This window comes from Eleutherodactylus coqui, chromosome 11 (assembly GCF_035609145.1).
Source record: "Eleutherodactylus coqui strain aEleCoq1 chromosome 11, aEleCoq1.hap1, whole genome shotgun sequence".
NCBI classification, from domain to species: domain Eukaryota; kingdom Metazoa; phylum Chordata; class Amphibia; order Anura; family Eleutherodactylidae; genus Eleutherodactylus; species Eleutherodactylus coqui.
In genome coordinates, this window is record NC_089847.1 from 136,020,372 (window position 1) to 136,045,616 (window position 25,245).

A 25,245-nucleotide genomic window follows, 5' to 3' on the forward strand; every position below is an offset into this window, starting at 1 on the left:
ATGCGTACTGCAGCTCCATTCATTTTAGTGGGAGCACCGGGTATTAAGTTAAAGACCTAGCAATCTCCAGAACTCCCGCTGGAATGAACGCACGCCCCACCGCCACTATTCATGAAAGGACCTTCTGGATTGGTGGGAGTCTCTGTGCTCAGACCCCTTCCGATCACGTTATCTTGGAAGACCCTCTTCAACCCTGACTGATATGATTTTGTGCAGTGCCCCCATCACCAGCCTGTCCGTATTACCTGCTAGGGCATATGGATGCAATAAGTCAGTAATAAATGTGAATAGATAAACTTTGGTTACATATCTTATTAACGGATCACGCCCCCTCCCCCCCCCCCCTTCTATTAGTTTATGCTTCCCCTTTCCCCATCTTGTATTCGGCCTCCACCACTGGTCACATGGTGGAAAAAGCCTAATCTGTGGCTCTTCCCACCTCCGGCGATGTCCGTGCCGGCTCTTTCTTATTGCCCTCCCTCTAGTGTGGAGGGGCGCCCAATGCTCGCTGTTCTAGACGTCGTGGTCCGTTTGGCAACAAAATGTTTTTGTAGCTTTGAGTTTGGGGGCGACGCCTGAAGTCAACACAGAACAGAGTCGTGGCGATGTTGCTGAGCTTTTAGTAGTTTGTGTCATTTTGCTTTGTTTCTTGTTCTTTGTTACATTGTATCCCTTAGAGTCTCATTATACGATACGCCTATAAGGTCAGGGTGATGTGGATGCGGCTTCATTTGTACAAAGCTGGATTAGTAACCGTAGGGTCACTATTACTACTGGAGCCACTTTGGGGGTCACTATTACTACTGGGGCCACTTTGGGGGTCACTATTACTACTGGGGCGACTTTGGGATTCACTATTACTACTGGGGTCACTTTGGGGGTCACTATGACTATGGGGGTCATTGAGGGACACTTACTGTGACAAGGTCACTAAAGGGCACTATTATGGCATACAGATGGCGTGGCTTTTGATAAAAGGGGCGTGGCCTTCATAAAAGTTTATCGTTGTTCAAAAGTTGGGAGGAATGATGACTGTGAAATGTCCCCAAATCAGTAATAAGGCTGAAAGCTTCTGCGTCTCCCTGGATGAGACCTCTATGTGTACCTGGTGGGGAGGGCGGAGACCGCACCGGCCTGCATCTCCAAAGAGACAGATGTCATTGCTACCAAATGTGACATTTCTCCTAAGGGGCGTCCTCCGTCCCCGAGCCGGGAATGTGAATGACAGTTGGTGACAGGCTTCACGCGAGCCGCGGCTGCTAATGTGTTGGGTGTCTGAGCGCAGTCTGCTGTCAGCCGCTGGAAATGAGGACAGACACGGGTCACAGCGCAGCGCCCAGAAATACCTCGTATGGCGGCGAATCTGCCGAAAGGATCATAAAACATAACGTGACTGTAAGACGCCCGATCTGCATATTATGTGTACGGGAAAACGGCTTTAGTCAATACAACGTTATGTGAGGACGCCGGACTACTGCAGGCGCCAAACGTGTCACGTCCACCCTGAGTGCACCGCTTCTCTAAACACAGCTATACTTCCATGTATAAGTAATGTATGTACACAGTGACTCCACCAGCAGAATAGTGAGTGCAGCTCTGGAAGATAATACAGGACATAACTCCGGACCAGTACAGGATAAGTAATGTATGTACACAGTGACTCCACCAGCAGAATAGTGAGTGCAGCTCTGGAGTATAATACAGGATGTAACTCGGGATCAGTACAGGATAAGTAATGTATGTACACAGTGACTCCACCAGCAGAATAGTGAGTGCAGCTCTGGAGTATAATACAGGATATAACTCAGGAGCAGTACAGGATAAGTAATGTATGTACACAGTGACTCCAGCAGCAGAATAGTGAGTGCAGCTCTGGAGTATAATGCAGGATGTAACTCAGGAGCAGTACAGGATAAGTAATGTATGTACACAGTGACTCCACCAGCAGAATAGTGAGTGCAGCTCTGGAGTATAATACAGGATGTAACTCAGGATCAGTACAGGATAAGTAATGTATGTACACAGTGACCCCACCAGCAGAATAGTGAGTACAGCTCTGGAGTATAATACAGGATGTAACTCAGGATCAGTACAGGATAAGTAATGTATGTACACAGTGACCCCACCAGCAGAATAGTGAGTACAGCTCTGGAGTATAATACAGGATGTAACTCGGGAGCAGTACAGGATAAGTAATGTATGTACACAGTGACTCCACCAGCAGAATAGTGAGTGCAGCTCTGGGGTATAATATAGGATGTAACTCAGGAGCAGTACAGGATAAGTAATGTATGTACACAGTGACTCCACCAGCAGAATAGTGAGTGCAGCTCTGGGGTATAATACAGGATGTAACTCAGTATCAGTACAGTATAATACATCCATCTACTATAGGTAAATATCCATCTACTATTATGGGAAACATAAAGCTGCAGACCCCAACAGATGACGGAACGTTCCAGAGAAGTGCTATTTATGGGTTGCCCAGAAATTAACTTAACAGAGGTCAACTAATATTAACAACAGGGCTCCTGCTCACCCGGTCATCCTCCTTCCTAATGGGCAATGTGTAAGGGGCTGGTGGGGGGGGCGGGGGGTGACTAAGTTCAGCTTGTGCCGTCAGCTACTGAAGCTTTTTGTGCTATTGCTAATATTTAATTATGAAAGTGATTAATGTGCAGGTTTATTGGGAGATATGATTATTGCATTACTGCTGAGGGTTATTGTATATTGCTGTTGTGTATTATGGAATAGGTACAGTTGTGGCCCCCTTGTGGACATTGTGTGTATGGTGTTGATCGCAATCCATTGACTATTCTTGGTTTAAGAGTTTTTCCTGTTGTAAACTATTTACTAGCTATCCTCAGATCAGTAGGGATTTGCTGTCGGAGCCTCCTGCCAATCAGCTGTTTGCCGATCCTGTGTGTTTGTGCACTGAGCTGATGTGTGCAGGAAGCAGAGAGCTTCATTCCTGCTGCAGTGGTCAGGCTTGGTATTACAGGTAAAGTTCCCCTGGAAGTGAGTGCTGCAGTGGGAACGGAGCTGTCTGCTTCCATTCACAACTGGACGACATCTTTAACATAACCTGCTACCACGCTGGACGGGGCACGAATGGTCGGGTACAGCTGACCCCGCGGGGATGTGCCAGCTGATGGTATAAATGAAGGATGAAGTTGTAATACGTGGCAGTGTAGTGGAGCGGTGTCCTGTAGGTAAGTGCGCCACAGAAGTAACGTGAAGCACTAAGGCAAGTTATCTGCTGTAGTCCAGGGGCGCCACTGTGTCAATTCAGCCACCATTGCAGAGCAAGTAGCCGCAATCTGAGAGAGGTTGGGTGCCGCCAAAGTGTGAGGAACCCTGGAGCCTCCTGGCTGCGCAAGTCATGAACCAAAGAGGCTGTGAGTGTGTATCTCCTGTGTGCCTCTAGGTTTACACCCCAGAGCCACAAGAGGCTCGCTGTGTGTAGAGAGACTATATCTTGATAACAGGTGGACTGACAGGCCGTTGCAGCGTGCCGCTTGGATTGTAGCAGCAGGTAAAGACTGTTTCTTTTCACTGCAACGTGTTTGCTTGTGTCTTGATCCATTTTCCTGTGGAGGTCCCACAAATGTACATCTGTGCAAGAACCTTATTGCCACAGGCAGCTCACAAAGAAAGGGGAGACTGAAGGCTCTTTTACACGCAACAATTATCGCTCAAGATTTGCCAAAACGGCTGAGAATGAGGAATAATCATTGTTACATGTAAACGCGGGCATCGGCACTTTTCGTTGAATAATGATTTTTTCTTCACAGTTATATAGACACTATTTATGGGTTGCCTAGCCGCGAGGAGAACAATGGAATGTGCCGGCAGCCGCGAGGAGAACAATGGAATGCTCCGGCACCTACGAGGAGAACAATGGAATATGCCGACAGCCGTGAGGAGAACAATGGAATGTGCCGACAGCCACAAGGAAAACAATCGAATGTGCCGATATCCATGAGGAGAACAATGGAATGTGCCAACAGCCGTGGAGAGAACAATGGAATGTGCTAAAAGCCTTGAGGAGAACAATGGAATGTGTCGGTAGCCGCGAGGAGAACAATGGAATTAGTTGGCAGCCGCATGAAGAACAATGGAATGTGCCGGTAGCCGCGAGGAGAACAATGGAATTAGTTGGTAGCCGCATGGAGAACAATGAAATGTGCCAACAGCCGTGAGAAGAACAATGGACTGTGCCAGCAGCCGCGAGGAGAAGAATGGAATTAGTCGGCAGCCGCAAGGAAAACAATGGAATGTGCCGACAGCTGCGAGTAGAACAATGGAATGTACTGACAGCCGTGATGAGAACAATGGAATGTGCCAACAGCCGCGAGGAGAACAATGGAATGTGTTGACAGCTACGAGGAGAACAATGGAATGTGATGATAGCTGTGAGAAGAACAATGGAATGTGCCGAAAGCCTCGAGGAGAACAATGGATTGTGACAGCAGATGCAAGGAGCGCAATGGAATGTGCCGACAGCCACGGGGAGAACAATGGAATGTGCTAAAAGCATTGAGGAGAACAATGGAATGTGTCGGTAGCCGCGAGGAGAACAATGGTATTAGTTGGCAGCCGCATGAAGAACAATTTAATGTGCCGGTAGCCGCGAGGAGAACAATGGAATTAGATGGCAGCCGCATGGAGAACAATGGAATGTGCCAACAGGCGTGAGAAGAACAATGGAATTTGCCAGCAGCCGCGAGAGAACAATGGAATTAGTCGGCAGCCGCAAGGAGAACAATGGAATGTGATGACAGCTGTGAGAAGAACAATGAAATGTGCCGATAACCGCAGGGAGAACAATGGAATGTGATGACAGCTGTGAGAAGAACAATGGAATGTGCCGATAACTGCGGGGAGAACAATGGAATGTGCTGAAAGCCTCGAGGAGAACAATGGAATGTGACAGCAGATGCAAGGAGAGCAATGGAATGTGTCGACAGTCACGGGGAGAACAATGGAATGTGCCGAAAGTTTCGTGGAGAACAATGAAATGTGCCGAAAGCCTTGAGGAGAACAATGGAATGTGACGGCAGACGCAAGGGGAACAATGGAATGTTCCGGCAACTGCAAGGAGAACAATGGAATGTGTCGACAGCCCCAAGAAGAATAAGGTAATGTGCCGACAGCTGTGAGCAGAACAATGAACTGTGTCAGCAGCCGTGAGGAGAACAATAGAATGTGCCAACAGCTCCGAAGAGAACAATGGAATGTGACAGTTGCTGCAAGGAGAACAATGAATGTGACGATAGCCACTAGGAGAACAATGGAATGTGCTGGCAGTCACGAGAGAACAATGGAATATTCTGGCAGCCACGAGAAGAACAATGGAATGTGCCAGTAGTTGCTTGCACAGTTGGGAGTGTGTTTAAACATCCTGGGGTCTGCAAACAACTACTGGAGGTACTTTTACATGCAAATGAAGATGATAAAGTGTCAATGGCCATTTATGCAAATAGATCCCTAGATCTTTCAATCTTTCATTCATTTGAAAGATTATCTTTGCATGTAAAAGGGCCTTAACAAGCAGCAAGGTCTTCTATTCCAAGATGGGTGGCCAAGAACTGTCAGCAAAACATCAGGGGTCCAACTTTGTTTTATTTTTCTATAAGCTCAATCCCCTTTGTATGTACTTACACTGGTCTTAGTCTGGTGCACTACAAGTAACCAAAGAGCTTCCCAGCAATACTGAGCATGCAGCCCCGCACTGCCAGGATCAGCAGAAATACAACCCCAATTCAAAAATAAGTTGTACCGCTGTGTACAATGTAAATAAATGACTTCAGAATCTCATCTAGCCATATTTTATTCACAATAGAACACATAGCAGAAGGGGGAATTAACTCATTTAGACATTGATGGCAGCAGCACATCTCCCAGCAGTTGGGTCGGGCCGTGTCTACCCTTGTGTAGCATCGCCTCTTCTGGGAGGTAAGGAGAACAATTGCTGGAGTTTTGGGAGAGGCATGATGTCCCATTCTTGTCTGATGGAGGCTTCTAGCTGCTCCACAGTTCGGGGTCGTCTTTGTAAGATTTTTTGTTTTATAATGCGCCAAATGTTTCCTCATGGTGAACAGTCTGGTCTGCGGACTCTTCTTTGCGAACCCATGCTGTTGTGATGGATGCAGTAGGTGGTTTAGCATCGTCTTGCTGATATATACAAGACCTTCCCTGAAGGAGTCGTTGTCTGGATGGAGCATGTGTGGTTCTACAAGGTCTGTATACTGTCAGCATTAATAGCGCCTGTCAGAATGTGTGTGTAAGCTGCCCGTGCCATAGTCACTAATGTAACCCCGTACCATCAGAGATGCAGGACTGTGCGCTGATACCAAGCTGGATGGTTCCCCTCCTCTTGAGTCCGCAGGACACGGCGTCCATGGTTTCCAGCAAGAATTTCACATTCTGATTCATCCGACCACAGAACACTTTTGCATTTTGCCTCGGTCCATTGTAAATGAGCTTTGGCCCAGAGAAGATGCTGGCATTTCTGGATTGTCTTGATATACGGCTTCTTCTTTGTATGTTACAGCTTCTAACTTGCATCTCTGGATTACACGGTGATCTGTATTCACACACAATGATTCCTGGAAGTATTCCTGCGCCCTGCAGTGATTGACATTACAGAATCATGCCTGTTTATAATGCAGCGCCGCCTGAGGGCCCGTAGATCTCAAGCATCCAATACGGACTCTTGGCCGTGTGCCTTCTGAATCTCTCCAGATCCTCTGACTCTTCTGATGATATTATGTTCTGTAGATGGTGGAATATTCAAAGTCTTCACAATTTTGTGTTGAGGAACATTTTTATGAAATACGGTAGTTTCACAATTGTTAGATGTAGTTTTCCACAGACTGGTGACCTCTGACCATCTCTGCTTCTGAGAGACTCAGCCTCTCTACATGTTCTTAATATACAGTCATGTGGTTCAGTAGAAAATTGACCCTCCAGTTGTTTTTCATTAGTACCGCTTGCCTTTTCCAGCTTTTGTCACTCCTGTCCCAACTTGTGTGAGATGTGTCACTGCCATCAATTTCTAAATTAGTGTTTTTTTTATTAAATGGAACAATGTAGCCCCTCCCCCTCTTATATATGCTCTGTGTTCTATTGGTATTAAAATATTTTTAGATGAGATTTTTCCAGATCATTGCAGTCTTTGTTCTTTACATTTAGCACAGCAGCCCAACAGTTTTGGAATTGGGGTTGTACATCAGGATATAAGCAATTATAATTATGGTTTTCACTCCATTCTCTGTGTGCAATGTCCATTTCTTTGTTCCCCTCCTTCACCCCAGGTATTATTTAGATGGTCCCACTCACAACAGTTAGTGTTGGCATAGTGCTGCGACATCAAGGACCCCCGTCAAACCCTAGAACAAGGGGGTCACAGCTTTTCTGTGCATAGTACCTTGCAGGTAGCATCAAGTGACTGGGGTGGAGTACCGAGAAGGGTCCTCAACCAGGGGCGTAGCTCAAGGCTTATGGGCCCGGGTGCAAAAGTTTATCTTGGTGCCCCCCACTTCCTCTTAACCCCTTAAGGGCTCTGTGAGATGAGCGGAGATCCGCGCGTTTTTCTGTGCAGAAAAAACGCAATGCGCATGCTGGAAAAAATCTGCATGATCACATCCATTGCCACCATATGTTCTATCTTTAGTAGGTGTGGACTTTTTCCCCCAGATGCGTTGTGGTTTTTTTTCTGCGTGGAAAAACGCTCGGATCTGCGCTCGTCTGACTGAGCCCTACCAGAGGCGTAATTTGAAGCTCCTGGGCCCCAATGCAAAACCTGTAACAGGGCCCCCAACTATAATGCTTTATTCATAGTACATCAAGGATATGGAGTTTTAGAGACATCCTGCAACCCATCATGGTGTTTTCATTGGACCGCAGGTGAAGAAGCTCATCAAGTGCACTGAATTCCCAGAGAGGCTGACCAGAAAGGACAATGCGGCTTGGAACAGCTTTGTGGCAGAAGTTAAATCACAAGGCCCACAACTATGTGAAGCTGGTGGAAACTCTGGTTAACAACTGTGGCAAGATGGGTGCAGGATGTCTCTAAAACTCCATCTCCTTGATGCTCACTTGGATCACTTCAAGCGGAACATGGGAGAACCCTCAGAGGAGCGCGGCGAACGCGTCCACCAAGATATTATGGCCTCTGAATGTCGATACCAAGGACAGTACAATGAGAGCATGATGGGAGACTACAGATGGGGACTGATTCGGGAAAGTGGTGTGCAGTACATCGTAAATCTAGGAAAACCGCACATTTCTAAATATTGTCTTTGTTTTGAATTATAAATAAACATTACTTTTCATCTAGAAGTTGTCTGTTTATAAAAATTTGTTAAAAATTTACGTATATGGGGATATGCAAAATATAAAACTCAATCTTCTGAGCACAAAAGCAAACTTTGAAAGGGATAATGGCCATTTTCTGTACTTAATAGACATGGGGAAACAGGAAAACACAATTAATGCCCAAGGACAGAAAAAAAGTTACAATTTGTTACATAGTGTTATCTGTGTACACTGGCCACTACTAGAGCCAACCCTCATGATTAGCACTTCTCTTATGGAAATTCTCCCCGTGACCCTGGAGTGTAGCATATAATGACAAGTTTTCCATGGATCAGTTTCAGTGTGAATCCACATTAGATGAGAAAACCCACCAATCTGAATGACTTCCATTGAGACCCAGTCATCGATGCTAGACTATTCGGGGTCTCACTGCCAACCACGAGGGGGTTTCTCATGAAACAGTGTGGAGAGTATACTGAGAATGGTGGGATCGAGGAAAACATCCTTTGAAAGAGAATCCTGTGGACGGAAACAACTCATCCCTGAAAGGGGTCGGAGGAGGATGTCAGGAATCGTTCTGACCAACAGGCTGCACAGTCAGCTGAATACATCGCTGGGGCTCCAACTAACGTGTCCGAACGCACAACTCGCCGTTCCTCCGCACAGATGGTATATAACAGCGGACGACCAGTTTCAGCGCCATTGTGTCTAAGAGAAACAGAAAGACTCCAGCGGGCAAAAGAGCGCAAAACTTGTATCACTGAGCAGCGGAAAAACATCTCCTGGTCAGATGGATCCAGATTTCTGTTGCCCCGTGCTGATATGAAAGTCAAAATTTGGCACAAGCAGCATGAATCGATGACCTCTTTTTGTCAAGTGGAATGATCTTGTTGCCTAGTGCAATGGATTGCAGCGGTTCTGAAGGTCAATGGAGTCCAACCCTACTAGATGGGTGTCTAATAAAGAGGCCAATTCAGTGTTTGTTGACTTCTTCATGAGGAACACTCTCCTAAGACCACTCTTACTACATCTCAGAGGTCTCACCGTACGTCGGATATTGAATTGAAACCCCATCGCAGAAGAATCAGGTCTACACCAGTAGTGGTCTTCCTGTGGAGGTGACCTTTTGAAGAGGCTCTACTGTCTCGGGTACTCTGGATTATCTGTTATCTATTGGAGGTTGCAGGTTCTACACATCTGAATCGCATTGTTACATTGTATCCGTATCTGGACTTGTTGTCTTGTGCTTTTCACAACAGCCAGTTTTGTGCAAGGAAGGCGGTAGGCATTGTGAGAGCGCCGCGTCCGTGATGCATCGAGCGTTCTGCAGAGAGCCTTGGCCTGGTTTGTAGTAAATGGATGTAGGTTGTTGAACATGAAGCTTCCTGGAGTCTTGTCATTTATTAGAGCCCGACTGTTTGGATTGCCTGGCTGGTCCCAGGTGGCGTTCTGCTAAGCTCAGATAACAGCTGTGTTTCTGTAAATGATCCATTTGCAATGCAGATGTTCCGCGGCGCTCAGCCGCAGCCAGTCCGTGTACGGCGCGCTGCATGGCTCCATCTATCACAGACATGGGGGGGGGGGGGGGGGGGTTGCTGCATCTTAAACAGAAACAAAACCCCTTTTGTCAGACATTTGTCTGCCATATGGAGGCGGCGGAACCTACAAAAAGGACTGATTTTTATTTTGTTTTGTTTTTAAGGAAATGCATATTTTCTGTTCTGTGTGTAGCGGTGACATTATACATGAGCCCGGCATTTAGGAATCGGAGAGAGAGGGCTGGTTGTTAGGATGAAGACTAAATGGGGTGACACCGGGAGAGAGCGCAGCGCTGTAGGAGACGGGATTCTTCTGCTGTCTTGTGTAATTGGTTGTTTGCCGGGCTCCGGGCTCTTCTGGTAACATCGCAGCCACCACGATTGTTGGGATGTTTGCAGCAGAATCCATTAACGCGACTGAGTACAAGGAAATGTAGACTTTAACTTTGCTTGCCCTATATGGGAAGACATGGAGCAAGAATCTGTTTTAATAGCAGACTTCAGCGGGATACGGGCGTTTGACACATGACAGCGCCCCCCTCCTTATGTGGTCGCTATTCTTGCTGTACCCTGACCTGGTATTGGGGGCGGCAGCTCAGATGGACCCTGACCCAGTTGTACTTGGAGCATACGAGGGACATCTCAAGGTGTTGAATTCACTCTTCTGATATTGGGTTTTCTTGGATTGCGCGCAGCACCATCTGGCGGTATTTTGTCGCGTCCTCTTAGATCTGTTCTGTGTTCCTGGATTACTGTTTTAAAACTGAGATACATCTATCCCATGACATTGCTACAGTTCTGAAGGCCAAAGGAAACGCATTCTACTAGATGTGGTCTATTAAAGTGACCACACAGTGTATATTGTACTGTTAACCCCTTCCCACCCCGAAGCATAAATGTATGCCCTGGCTGGGAAGCAGTTCCCATGAATGGGCGTTCATTTGCATCTTATGGATGGTGCAGGCTCAGTAGATAAGCCCGCACCATCAGTAGCAGAAGCCAGCTGTGACAGCCAGCCCAGCCTCCCACTGCAACAGTGGGGATCAGTGAGAACTCGGATCCCCGCTGTTAACCCGTTACATACCATGATTAATGTTGATCACGGTATTCCCTCTGTATCATCATCGGCCCTCTGCCATGTAATCACAGAGGGATGAAGGGTTGCCTGGCAACTGCACATCAGACAATGGTGCTCTGCCATGGCCTGTAAACACTATCAAAAGTGATAATGCATTGCAGTATAGAAGTACTGCAATGTATTATCATAGCGTTCAAAGTATTGCAGGTTCACGTCTGCTACAGGGACATAAAAAATGTAAAAATGAATTTAAAAAAATAAAAATGGTTAAAATCATGTAAAAAATACTAAAAAAAAAAAGGAAAATGCATTGTTGCGCACTTACATTTTTTTTTTTTTTAATTTAAAACCCCAGATGTTTGGTACCGTCTAGAGATGAGCGAACGTACTCGGTAAGGGCGATTTCGCAATCGAGCACCGTGATTTTCGAGTACTTCACTACTCGGGTGAAAAGTACTCGGGTGCGCCGGGGGTGAGTGGGGGGTTGCAGAGGGGAGTGGGGGGGGGGGAGAGGGAAAGAGAGAGAGGGCTCCCCCCTGTTCCCCGTTGCTACCCCCGCTCCACCGCGCCCCCCGGCGCACCCGAGTACTTTTCACCCGAGTAGTGAAGTACCCGAAAATCGCGGTGCTCGATTGCGAAATTGCCCTTACCGAGTACGTTCGCTCATCTCTAGTACCGTCTCGTGTACAATGACCCTACAATAAATAGAACACACTTTTCAGCCTGCATGGCAAACGCTATTAAAAGAAAGACAAAAAAGGAGCAAAATGCTTTTTTGATCATTTTGCTTCCCAAAAAAGGCAACAAAGGTAATCCAAAATGGTACCAATAAAAACTACAGCTCATCATCCAAGAAGGCAAAGCCTCCAGAGCTCCGGCGATGATCAAAAAAAAAGTTATGGGACTTTGAAAGCAGCGATGCAAAAAAAATATTAGCCAAAAGGAGCATTTTAATTGTGCAAAAGTGGAAAAACCTGGAAAAAAATCTATAATTCTGGGAATTATACTGAGCTGCAGAAAACAATGAGTCCTGCAATATGCTGAATGACTAACTAGGTAAAAAGAAAACAAAAAACAAAAATACTAAAAGTTACACAATACATTACACGTACAAAAAGCCGGCCTTCATCTGACCGCACCGATGACATCACTGCAGCTCAGCTATACGGCACTACTTCCTATATGTGATCCTCTTATAGAGACATGGCCAAACAAATAAGGAAAAAAACTGCTCTAAAATACCCCTCTCTGTACCTCAGACCCCCCCCCCCCCCCCGGTAACTTTACATGTAAATGGAGGAATATCTCCAGTTTTGCGCTCCGAGGACCTTCCTGCTGCATCAAAAGTATTTTACCTAATTTATAAAAAAATTACATGAAATTACTAGAAATTGAGACTGAATTTATTCTTTGTGTTTGTCTATTCCCGTTCGACATAAAAGGAGACTTCAGACGATAATAGCCTTTTATAGCTCAACAACAATGTAACAATTTGGTGAATACTTTGTGTTCTTTGCTTTATGAATCACTCAGAAAAGAGAGGAGGTAAATAAGAACTTCACGCAAAGTTGCAAGAGACTTTCTAATTACTTGTAAAGGCTTTTGCCACACACCAAGTAGGCAACCGTGGCTAGGAGCTGTAGGGGTGGGTCCAGGTGCCCGAGAGCCCCTCTGCCATATGAAGAGATGCCATTACTCAGGTCCGGTTACAGATTGTGTATCCAAGTCCCAAGGCTTCACTTACACCTCTAACCGTAGCTTACTACTTACAACCGGCCCCGATCCCTCCGACAGAGACAGCGGGGGAGAATGTTTAATAATGCTGTAAAGTGGATTTAAGGGCAGTACAGCATTAGAAAAACATGGTGGCCTTTTTCCAAACCAAAGCCACAACTATCCACAGGGTGTGTGTGATATTAGAGCTAAGCCCTATTACAGCTAAGCCCTATTCACCTCTGTGGGACTGAGCTGCAATACCAGAAACAACCTGTGGACATGGGTGGCGCTGTGTTTGAAAGAAAGCAGACATGTTTTTCTAATCCTGGAAATCTCTGACAACAAAAATGCAGCAATTGAACGAAATTTATGAAAATAGAGAATGTGATGTGCAGGTTTCTTACACGTCTGTTTGACTCACTTTCATGTGCACCAGTAATTTGTAGCACCTTTAGCGCGTATTATGACCCTTCTCAGGCATGCTCTGATTCTCCGACAGTTTTTCACAATTGTCATGGTTCGCTCTAGCAGTACGGAAATGTACAAATTCAGCAAATGTCAAGCACTTGGTTTTTTTTCAAGTCGCGCGTGTTTTTTGTTTGCCTAATGTTGCACTAGAGATGTTATCAGGGCAGTTTTGTATCTTGTTTCATGGCTGCTTTATAATCCAGAGGATCTGATAATCCGCACCCATCAGGTAGACAGTAGAAAGAAAAGTGTTCCTGTGAAATCAGTTACACTCCCCATAGAAATGTTAGTCTTTCTGTTGCCCAAACTGTTAAGAAATCCTGAGGTATCGTTATCTCCCGCTTTCTGGGTTGTCGGGGCCCCTGTTATAGGCCGTCTGGGGGGGATCAGCGGGACTCTCTGCTCCGCCTTGTTACAGAGAGGAGTGTCTGATTGGTTCGCCTCTCTAGAAATACTTTTGGCTTCTGCCCTGTGTTGCAGTTGATAGCTGTAACAACACATTCTCTCTGGATTTCTTGTTCTAGTTCCAAGTACCTGGTTCTACTCCAGTCTTATCTAGTCTGTCAAGTCAGTATGTCTTGCTCCTTATTTCTCTAGTCCAGTGTATTCTAGTCTGTCCAGGTAATGTGTCTTAGTCCTTGGCTTTTTGTCCAGTCTACTGTAGTCTGTCAGGTCTGTGTGTCTTTCTGCTTGGTTTTTAGTCCAGTCTTCTCTAGTTTGTCCAGTCCATGCGTCTTTCTCTATGGTTCTCTAGTTCAGTCTTGTCTAGTCTGTCCAGTCATTGTGACTTGCTCGTTGGCTTTACAGTCCTGTCTATGTTTCCTAGTTTGTGTTCTGTTTAACATTTCCTCATTTGTTTCTGTCTACCTTGAGTCATAGCAACATTTGCTTCTTTAGTCTCCTGTCTGGGCCCTAGTGCCCTCCTGATCTCAGAGATAGTGTTTTAGACAGGGTCATCCATAGGGACAACTTAGGGACATTGGTGTCTGGTGTTTGGGTCAGGAAAAGACTAGGGAAAGACATAGGACATTAGGGACAAGATTTTTCTGGTTAGTTTGGTTCCATGCCATCTGTTCTAGTCTTCTCTGCCAGTTTCATTATATTATCCTCGTCATCCAGTTACCATCACCTTCTGCCCCTGTCATCTATTAATGAATCCCTAGTTGCATTTACACTGTGTTGATGCACATTTCATATCTATATATCTTGCAATGTCTCATTGTTATACTGTTCAATTCTACGTTAAAGTATGGCGGTATCCGAGTACTTTGAAATACTTTTAGTACCCAGGAAAGGCAACTCCTAAAGGTGAAGCCAAGTTCTGCTGTTCTACTAATTGTTTTAGATGGCCAGGTAGCAAACGAATATGAATAATGACTAGATAAGGTCAAAATATGTACTAATATGTCAAAAAGGTTTTGTTCGGCTTAGCATCCAGCTGGTGTCATTATACATGCATACTTCCTCACATGGCAGTAAGTGAAATCTACATAACGATTATCTCTAATATCTGAGAACAAAAAATGATTTGACCGACAAGGAAAATTTCCATTAGGATCCAGTAGAAAGTCAGAAAATGTGCAATTCTCCTGCAGCGCCACCACAGGAGAAATTAAGAATTACACACAGCATCCATTGACATCAGTGGACCTTCTGTGCTCTGCATGACTGTGTTGGGTCCTCCAGAGTTAGAGTGATACTCTTTATAGCTTCTCTCCACTCTAACTGATAAATGAGGGTCATGATTGGGGAACCCTTGCTCTAGTAAATCATTACTGACTTATTGGATATTGGGAAGTGAGATTTCCAAATCAGAAGACCCATTAAGGGAATCTATTGGTCCAAAGTTGGCTCTGGAATCTGCTGTATACACTATCCTACCGAAAATAATTGGGCCCTGAGCAAGAATAAGAAGTAGTGTGTATTTCCATATGTTACAACTTAGTGGGGCTTCTTGGTCCCTAATGACATCGGATACTCTCTGCGGTATACTTTCTAATAACATCTGATACACTTCAGCTGGTATTTCCCTCCATTCATCACAAACATCTGGTGAATTCTCTCAGTGAAGATGGATGCTATTCATATTTCCTGACCCGACGTTCCAGTTTGTCCCAAAGATGTTCAGTAGGTTCTGGTTGGGACTCTGTGCAAACAGTCCAATTGAAGGAACATCTATATCTTCAAACTAATTGGACCTATCACAAAGTGCATTGTCTTGTTGGAAGTATGGCCGACCATCCCCAGAGTAGTGCCACGTTGTCAGCAGCACGTTATTGTCTAGAATGTCAGGGTCACCTCCATGTTCACGGTTCTTGTCACTACAACCAACATACCGAGACCATGCCATGTAAAACATCCCCATAATGGAACCTCCGCCTTACTTAACTGTTGGCCCAACACACTCAGGCAGAAAGCATTTCCCAGGCTCCTCCACACCCAGGTACATCCATCTGATCTGAAGATGGAGTAGTGTGATTCGTCACTCTATAGAGCATCATTCCATTATTCAACTGTCCAATGACGACGCTCCTTGCTCCATTGCAGGCGGGCCGATGCATCTTCTTTGAGAGAACTCGCCAGACATTTGCAGGATAAATGGAGGGAAATGCCAGCTGAAGTGTATCAGATGTTAGTAGAAAGCACAAAAGTATCCAATGTCATTAGGGAACATATGGAAATAACTACTACTTCTGGTTCTTGCTCAGAGGACCAATTACTTTTGGTGGGATGGTGTATTGTATCATGAAGATGTTTTTTTTAGGAATAAAAGCCAGTTTTTCCAACTTTATGGATGCCTCCTGCTGTAACCCCGTCTTAAGGCCTCAGTCAGACGGGCGTTTTTTCACGCGATTTGCGGATCGCATGACGGATGCGCATCCGCAAATCGCGTGACCGGGGCCAAAACGGCCCAGCGCTGCCCGCTATCCTCTGCCACAGCTGTGCCTCAACTGTGGCAGAGGAGAGTGATGTTCGCCCATTGAATTCAATGGAGCCGGCAATACAGCCGGCTCCATTGAAAGCAATGGGCTGCCCGCGAGCGCGGGATGAATTTTCGGGAAGGGCTTAAAAATATAAGCCCTTACCTGAAAAGCATCCTAAAATGTGTAAAAAAAAAAAAAATATATATATATATATATATATATATACTCACTTTTTCCCTGCAGCCGTAGTTCAGCCGCGTCCTGCCGGCTGTTCTCCTGAACTGCTCTGTGTAGTATTCAGCAGGCGGGGATTTAAAATCCCCGCCTGCTGAATGGGCTGCCTCTGATTGGTCACAGCCTCACCAATCAGATGCAGCTCTCACTCACCCATTCATGAATGGGTGAGTACTGCCTCTGATTGGCTGAGTGCAGGGACCAATCAGAGGCAGCTCTCAGCTGTTGAATGACAGCTGAGAGCTGAATTCATGAATGGGTGAGTGAGAGCTGCCTCTGATTGGTGAGAGCTGTGACCAATCAGAGGCAGCCCATTCAGCAGGCGGGGATTTTAATCCCTGCTGAATACTACACAGAGCAGTTCAGGAGAACTGCCGGCCGGACGCGGCTGAACTCCGTCTGCAGGGAAAAGGTGAGTATACTTTTTTTTTCTTTCTTTTTTTTACACATTTTAGGATCGTTTTCAGGGAAGGGCTTATATTTTTTTAAAAATTCATCCCGCGCACGCCGGCAGCCCTTTGCTTTCAATGGAGCCGGCTGTATTGCCGGCTCCATTGAATTCAATGGGCGAACATCGTTCTCCTGTGCCACAGCTGTCACAGCTGTGGCAGAGGAGAACAATCTTTACAGTATATGTTCTCAATGGGGTCGGCGCTGCTGCTGGCCCCATTGAGCGCATATATAGAACACAAGGAATCGCAGAACGCAGATAGGCGCGCTCTGCGATTCGTTGTGTCCTATAATTTATCGCACATCCGCATAAAAAGCGGACATGTGACCGATCCCATTGCGAAGCATTGGGTCTATATATGCGCAGATTGCATGCGCGAAAAAACGCCCGTCTGACTGAGACCTAACTGAGGAGACAGTTGAGAGTTTCTTTCTGCATTACTTGTCTATCGTGACGGGGAAACTTTAGTTATTCCCCTAACATATTTCAATTAGATCTTCATGATCATTCAATTCCGATGTGAGCTCACACCTCGCAGCCGAGGGAAGACTCCCAGTCAATACAAACAGCCTTGACCTAAAATAATGTTCCAATTGGCGGAGCTTTTAGTGGAGATGGAGTTTGCTGAGCGTAATGCTGCATTACTTAATATGTGAATAGGATATATTTATATTCCGATCTAATCCATAGCGTGTCAGCTGTTCTGCGCGATACAATGGAGCAGCTCCGCAGTGTTGACAATAGATCTTCCCTGTTTTACAAGCAGCCGCACTTTCCGTCCATTATCGGTCCCATCATCCATATTAACACCTTATATGAAGCTACTTAGTCAGGTAATAAATATTAATAAGCGCTGGTAAATCTAGATTTAGAATAGTGGGGGGGGGGGGGGGGCTGGAGTTATTAGTGAAGAATGTACATTGTACTCCGTGAATTGTGGGTATTTGTATACAGCGGATTACCACTAAAAACATCATAAATAAACAATCTCATTATTTCCAGCGTGTACGCCAAATAGCCGGGCGGAAAGTACAGGAATGGCGGCTCCGAGCTGCTGCTAATCGTGATTTACAATTTCTATGAGGGCAGAAGTTTTCCTCCCACCAACTGTGCAAAGCGAATGTAATCGGCCCCCAAGGAATGTGTGATTCACTAAAGTAGAAGGGACTAAAGTACCGTATAGTACCGGTAGTAACCACCAGGGCGCCGGGCTTAGCAGCTGCTGTGGGGCCCAACAACGGAGGGGGCCCTTTTCTACTCATTCATAAGGTGCATTCAGGGATGACTACGGAAGGGGGCATGTGAAATGGACACCGCCCCTTGTATTAGGCCTTCTATGGGTCATTACTTTGTTGTATCATTCATCTGTTCTCACGTTTGTGTGCTGTGACATCACTGCACACATTATTTCACTTTTGTAACCTCACGGTGTGCATTTTTCCTGACCTGTGACATCACTCTGTGCATTTTCTCTGTACTGTGACAACATTTTGCCCACTATCACCTGTGACATCACTTAGGGATCATTCTAATGTTTTACATTACTGTGGGCATTATCTCTGTACTGTGACATCATAGCACAAGGATAAATGCACACAGTGATATCACTGTGGCTGTTATCCTTAACCTGTGACATCACTGTGGCTGTTATTCCTGACCTGTGACATCACTGTGGCTGTTATCCCTGACCTGTGACATCACTGTGGGCATTATATCTGTACTGTATCATCACTGTGCATTTATGCTTGTGCTATGACATCACTGTAACTGTTATCCCTGACCTGTGATATCACTGTGTGTATTTAACCTTGTGCTATGACATCACTGTGGCTGTTATCCCTGACCTGTGATATCACTGTGTGCATTTAACCTTGTGCTATGACATCACTGTGGCTGTTATCCCTGACCTGTGACATCACTGTGGCTGTTATCTTTGACCTATGACATCACTGTTGGAATTATCCTGTTTTTACATCACAGTGCACATTATACAATGTATACCATGATCACACACAGAGTGATACGCAGTTCCACACGCCTGTTAAATGCTTGTTTTTACTAGTGTTTTACCATACGGTCATGTGAGCCCGGCCATACACTGATAAACTTCTGTCTTGTGGTTTAACTCATTGATTTGCTTTATTTTGTCTTGCAGCGTACTGCGAGGAGGGTTGCAGGTACGGTGGAACTTGTGTGGCCCCAAATAAGTGTGTCTGCCCCCCTGGATTCACAGGACCTCACTGTGAGAAAGGTACGATCATTACAATCCTGTTGTTGTATGCAGTAGTATAGCTGGGGTCAGGGGGTGGGTATTGGTGGGGCACTTGCCCCGGATGCAGCTGTGGAGGGGGCACAGGATGCAGGTCTCTAGTGTCCTCTTCATTTGCAAAAGCCAAAGAAGACCTTCCTTCCCCCTCCCTATCCTGCCTGTATGCAGAGCTTCTTGCTGGTTGTTATAACTTGATACAGGCAGCAGCTCCCTTGGGTTGGACAGTAGAGGAAGGGGTAGAGAGTGTACAGAGGGGGCTTTGTCCTGTGCAAACCATAGCTCCCTCTATACCACTGGGCTGCTGAGGTAAGTATGTGTGCCTATATGTGTGTATAATGTACAGTATATACATGTCAGGGCTGTGTAATGTATATGTATGTTATATGGTAGAAGCATTTATCTGTACTGTATAGCGGTGTCATTTTATGTATATGTTAAAACAGTGTTAATAAATAATGTGTATGATATACTAGTGCTATTTACATATACAGTACAGCAGAACTATTTATGTGTATGGTATAGTGTTATTAATGTTTATAGTATACTAGTACTATTTTTATGTACAGTATAGCGGTACTATTTATGTGTATGGTATAGCAGTGTTACCAATGTGTACAGTATACTAGTACTATTTATATGCACATTATAGCGGTACTATTTGTGTATGGGTATAGGGGTACAGTTATGTACAGGATAGCAGCACTATTCAGGTGGACGGTATAATAGTAATACTCCTAATATTATATTTTATGGGGGGGGCACATTTTGTTACTCGGCTCTGCCAGAGGTGATTAGGGATGTACAGAATTGTCTAGGCGAACTCCTGGAGTTGTGCCCGATGCTGTATGTCTTGGGTATTCTGTACTTTAGGGGTAAATGCCCTTCAGGCTGAAGGCACATGAGCCGTGAGAACTCACCTGTATTGTGGATGTTTTCTCATCCGTGTGCAGCTCTATATGGAGTCCATGTGTCCGTTTTTTACTTAATTTTCCATATCCGCAAAATAGAAACTGACGAACACGCCACTTCTTTTTTATTCCTGGATTTCTTAGCAAAGAATTTCTGACAAACTGACAGGACACGAATGACACACGGATGTCACATGGATGACACACACAACACACATATGACACACACATTACACGCGGATGACACACAGATGTCACGCGGATGACACACATATGACACGCGGATGGCACACAGATGACACACGGATGGCACACAGATGACACACAGATGGCACATGGATGACACACGGATGACACGCATGACATGCGGATGGCACACGGATAACACACAGATGACATGCATATGATGCGCAGATGCACACAGATGACACGCGGATGGCACACAGATGACACGCGGATGGCACACGGATGACACACAGATGATATGCAGATGACACGCGGATGGCACGCGGATGACACACAGATGACCCACAGATGGCACACGGATGACACACGGATGACACACGGATGACACACAGATAACACACAGATGGCACACGAATAACACACAGATGGCACACAGATGGCACACAGATGGCACACAGATGACACACGAATAACACACATGGCACACAGATGACACACGGATGGCACACGGATGACACACAGATGGCACACGGATCACACACAGATGGCACACGAATGACACACAGATGACACACATATGACACACGAATGACACGCGGATGAAACACATGACACGCGGATGGCACACACATGACGCGCAAATGGCTCACGCATGACACACGGTTGATACATGGATGACACAGATGGCACAAACATAACACACAGATGGCATACGGATGACACACAGATGGCACACATATGACACACATGACATGCAGATGGCACACGGATGACACACATATGGCACACATATGACACACATATAACACACAGATGGCACACGGATGGCACACATATGAAACGTACATGACACACGGATAACACACGGATGACACACAGATGGCATCTGAATGCTCTCCATTTTTTTCTGCCCTTCATTGCCTTGAATGGGCGAGTCTTCTCCACAGATCAGAATGGCGCACGGCCTGAACGTTACGTATTTCTAACCGGAAGTTCACAATTAATCTGTCCATTTAAGGGGAAGACCTTAGCCAGACGAATTTCTCTGAGGACGAACCCTTGTCCTTGTAGTACCCCATCCTCATAGTCATACTCGGTACTTTATTCGAAGGTCTGCGGCATGGCAGCTTTGTCACATCACACACCGTAGGCACCACGTCACTGCGAACACAATGTACTATAGGTGCAAGATGACATCTCCGGTACACTCAGATTAGCACAGAACGCCGCTGCCACCAAGTGCCTCGTCCCTGCATCATTACAACTCCTGCTTGGCATCATATCCCCATATCATCGTCCCCGTAGGGACTCCCTCAGTCCGCACTTGTCCGTATTCGTCCATCATAGTCTCCGGTGTGCGCACTCTAAGGTCTCATTGGACTGGTTTTATGTGCTTTGTCGCCCCTGGGTCCATAACACTGTCAAATCCAGGTCCATGGCGATGTCTGCTACTTCAGAGACCAAGTCCTCTGCAGGAAGGGAGATTCCCTCTGTTTCCACTTGGCATAATGTTCTTTTCAGCCCCTAGTCATCAGGCCCTCTTGGTCCTCGCTTGTGGCCCCAGGTCAACAGGGCCTTCTTTTTTGTGCTCTCACCCCAGCTCCAAGAGTCAACTGCCGCTCCCTTGTCACTTGTTCTGCTGTAGAAACTGCTAGTATGATGATGATATGATGAACATTTGAGGTTGGGGCATATTGACATCGATGTGTCGATATGTGGAGATATGATGAGAGCACCATGTGCCTTGCTTCTGTCAGGAGGAACTGAAGAGGAGCTGGGATGCACATGTGTGTTTTGGGTTGCTTTAGGACTGCTGTAGCGTTGAGAGTGTTACTGCTTTATGAGTGCTATCGCTTTAAGGGAGAGACTTCTGCTTCCAGATTATCATGCGACATTAAAGTAACACAAACCTTCTAAGGAGAGAAATCCCGTTTATGATGCGGTCAGTAAAGTTATATTCTGGTAAGAATGTGCCGCCTCTGCCACCGTCTGTCGTCGCTGCGCCATCCTGCACCTGTGTTGCACCGTCACCAGCGCCGCACTGTTACTCAGCATCAGTAATCGCGCTAATTACTTTCCTGCCTCACAGCGTAAATCCCACTAATTAATTGATTGTGACAGTTCGGCCTCCAGTTTGCCGTAGGCGAGATTTAGTGAGGAGCGCTACAGTTTGGCACCAACTTCTTCATCCTGTACTTTAATTGAGAACAAGGAGGAAATGTGTGAAAGGATTTGGAAGGGACCAATAACAGCAATTCTAGCACAAAACACCCCAAAATTGTGCATTTCTATCTAATAAAGTCAATCGGAAAGAAAAATAATGGATCTGTCACTAAATAAATGGGTGAGCTGATTGCACCGATCTCATCCTGCCATCTTGTGTCGACATTCATTACCCAATGACTTCAGCAATATTTAAGGAAAAGCCATGATGACCAATTAAAGTGACCCTACACTTTTAGGACAACATTCCTCTGGGGGTCGGAGGAGGTGGGGGGGGGGGGGGGATATATTACCTGCAGTTGTGCTCTGCCAGCCCTCTGATTCGCCACTTCCAAGTCTTGTTTTTGGCCATCCAAGATATCGGCTGCAATCTTCAGACTACCTAATTCCCACAATGCATTGGAATTGTTGACTAGTAACGCGCTCTTCCTGCTCTCTGATTGGCCACAGCTACTCACATGATCGGTGGTTGACAGGCAGACATCAGTGCACAGTGTGCATTAGGTAGTCAGGATTTTGCAGCTATCCTGGACAACCGAAAACAGGGCCAGGAAGTGGTGGACCGGAGGGACGTCGGAGAAGAATAACTGCAGGTGATCTCCCCCCCCCCCCCCCCTCTTCCTTTGGTCCCAGGACAGGAACTTTAGAGAAGTTTGTTTTTGAAGAAACTGTTAACTAAAATATTTTTGTTGTTAAATTTCTAAAAGTGAGAGGGGGCCGACGATTGTATCCAGGAGGGGTGATAGTTGGATGTTTCTTTATGCTTCGTATCTGATTTCCAAGATGTATATGATATGGCTAGCGAGAGGTTCCATGTTCCTCCATCATAATGGCGTCATGGGCATTGGTCACCAAGTTGACTCTACAGTTTTACAACATACCTAAGACACGGTTGTAAAGAGCCGCTGGCGGTGCATCAGCATCTGTCCAACCGCATCATTTCCTGACCTTCAGACGTGTGGAACAAAAAAACGTACATAGCGCTTGCTGATTAGGATCCCTACAGGTTCCTTTACACGGGACAACTGTCGGGTTTGTTGGTGCCCAACAGCCGTCCCAGCAACTATCGTCGTTCTGCTTCTACGTGAGAGCGGTAGTCGCTCTGTTAATGTAGTTAGAGTCAGTCAGAGATCGTTCCGCCCCACCCTCCTCCATTCACAGTAAACAGGCAGTCACAGGTTGAGCGGCTCCTGTTTACACAACCTGACGGTCACTTTGTTTTATAGTTCTGCTAAACACCGACACGTGAGTGATTTCTGGCTCATTGCCCCGCTGGCAGCCGTTTGTAGATTGGGTGACTATCATCTGAATTCACTGTTTCCAGCGATAATTCGGTAGGAAATTACTCCGTATAAAGGTACCTTTAGTCTATCAGCCAATCAGAAGTGCAGAAAGGATTTATGTTGGCACTTTTAAGGCTCCCTCTACACATTAGAGTCTAGCCATACAAACCTGACAATAACGGCGGGGCCGGATGACTCTGTAATGTATATGGTGGATGGCTCAACTTTCCAACTGTTGTTGGCCAAAGGATTGTTTGGCCACCAGTTGTTGAAGATGTATAGGCAGCTTAAAGGTGCTAATATGCAGAATTACTAAGTGCCCAATAACTGCTTTACACTGGAGCGATTAGTCTGTCAGGTCATGGAGGCGGAGTGTGCTGAGGATCTCTACCGGCCACCCGCCTTCATTCATAGTAAACAGCAGTCGTTGGTAGATGGAGCGCCTCCTGTTTACACCGAGCGAGAAGCCGCTCCATAGTTGTTCCATTTCAGTGAGCTAAAACAGAACAAGTGTCTTATTGCTCAGTGCCCTGCTGGGGGCCACATGTACGAAAGTCGACATTCGTGCGCTATTGCTGTTTGAGTGATTATTCCGGTGTCTATTGACTCATGTAAAAGGTACCTTTTGACTTTGTTGACTCATTAACTATGTAGCCCGAACTAACCAACATAATATGATCTCTCTGCGGACCTTTGATTGGCCATGAAGGGTCAGGCATCCTAATTAGCATACCAAATGTGCAATGCTTCTCAAATTTGAGCACGAGGGGGTTTTATGTAGTAGATCCAAATACAAAAATAAGCCAGGCGTCGGTAAAAGTCTCACCGGTCATCTATGACCAGCTCCATGGAATGCAGTAGAGACTGGTGACAGAACTGGAAAATCAGAGGAATCCGCTGAATGTGTCAAAATGGAGGGATGAAGAACGTAGAAGACAAAATTGGTCAAATTCATCCAAATGAATTCATTATCTTAGAAGAATATTTCATATTAGAGACACTTCTGACTGTTGTTGTTGGAGTTCGATGGATGAGTGTTCAGATGCAAAGGATTGATGGTAGACCGGCTCTGAACGCCATTCTCTCACTATGACTAAAGCCATTGGATATGTAATCTTTGGGTTGTGAATATCCAACTTACACACTCTTATGTACCCAACTAATTTGTAGACGCAGCTTCTGGTTTCCTTATATGATGGGATCATCTAAACATTTATATGAATTTTCATGGCTGGTCGCTACCGTGTTGGTGAATGAAAGCAAACTGTTGCAGCCATTCTGAGGTTCCCACCTTGCTTTCAGGCCAGACCAGGGTTCAGCAGCATTCCTACCTCTCCTGGAGCTGAGAGGTGTGGTGGTTGCAAGATTAATGTCAGTCAGCACCTGGTGCTAAGTAGCTCTGCTCCTATTTAAGCAGGGCTAACAGTCACTCCTGTGCTGGTCAATCACTTCAGTCCTATGTTGGACAGCGACGGAGCAACACAGAGTGGTGGAAGCTCTTCAGATTAAGCTAAGTTCTTTGCTGTTTGGCTTGGTTTTGTTTCTCCTTCTGTTTTGTGCTAGGGCTCCCTGATAGGGACTGGTCAGTGGCCCAGGCACGAGTGCAGGCTCGCACTTATCAGCGAGGTCGGTCTGCCGAGTAGGC

The 25,245-nt window shown here is 45.8% G+C and overlaps 1 protein-coding gene across 3 annotated transcripts in view; it reads left to right on the forward strand.

Annotated features, from left to right (window-relative positions):
* Positions 1–25,245, forward strand: part of NELL1 (neural EGFL like 1) — a 674,819-nt gene that overhangs the window by 501,862 nt on the left and 147,712 nt on the right. For all 3 annotated transcript variants that reach the window (XM_066583599.1, XM_066583597.1, XM_066583598.1), the window contains exon 15: positions 18,887–18,982. In XM_066583599.1, coding sequence (XP_066439696.1) covers positions 18,887–18,982 — 96 coding nt within the window. The remainder of the gene's footprint in view (positions 1–18,886; positions 18,983–25,245) is intronic.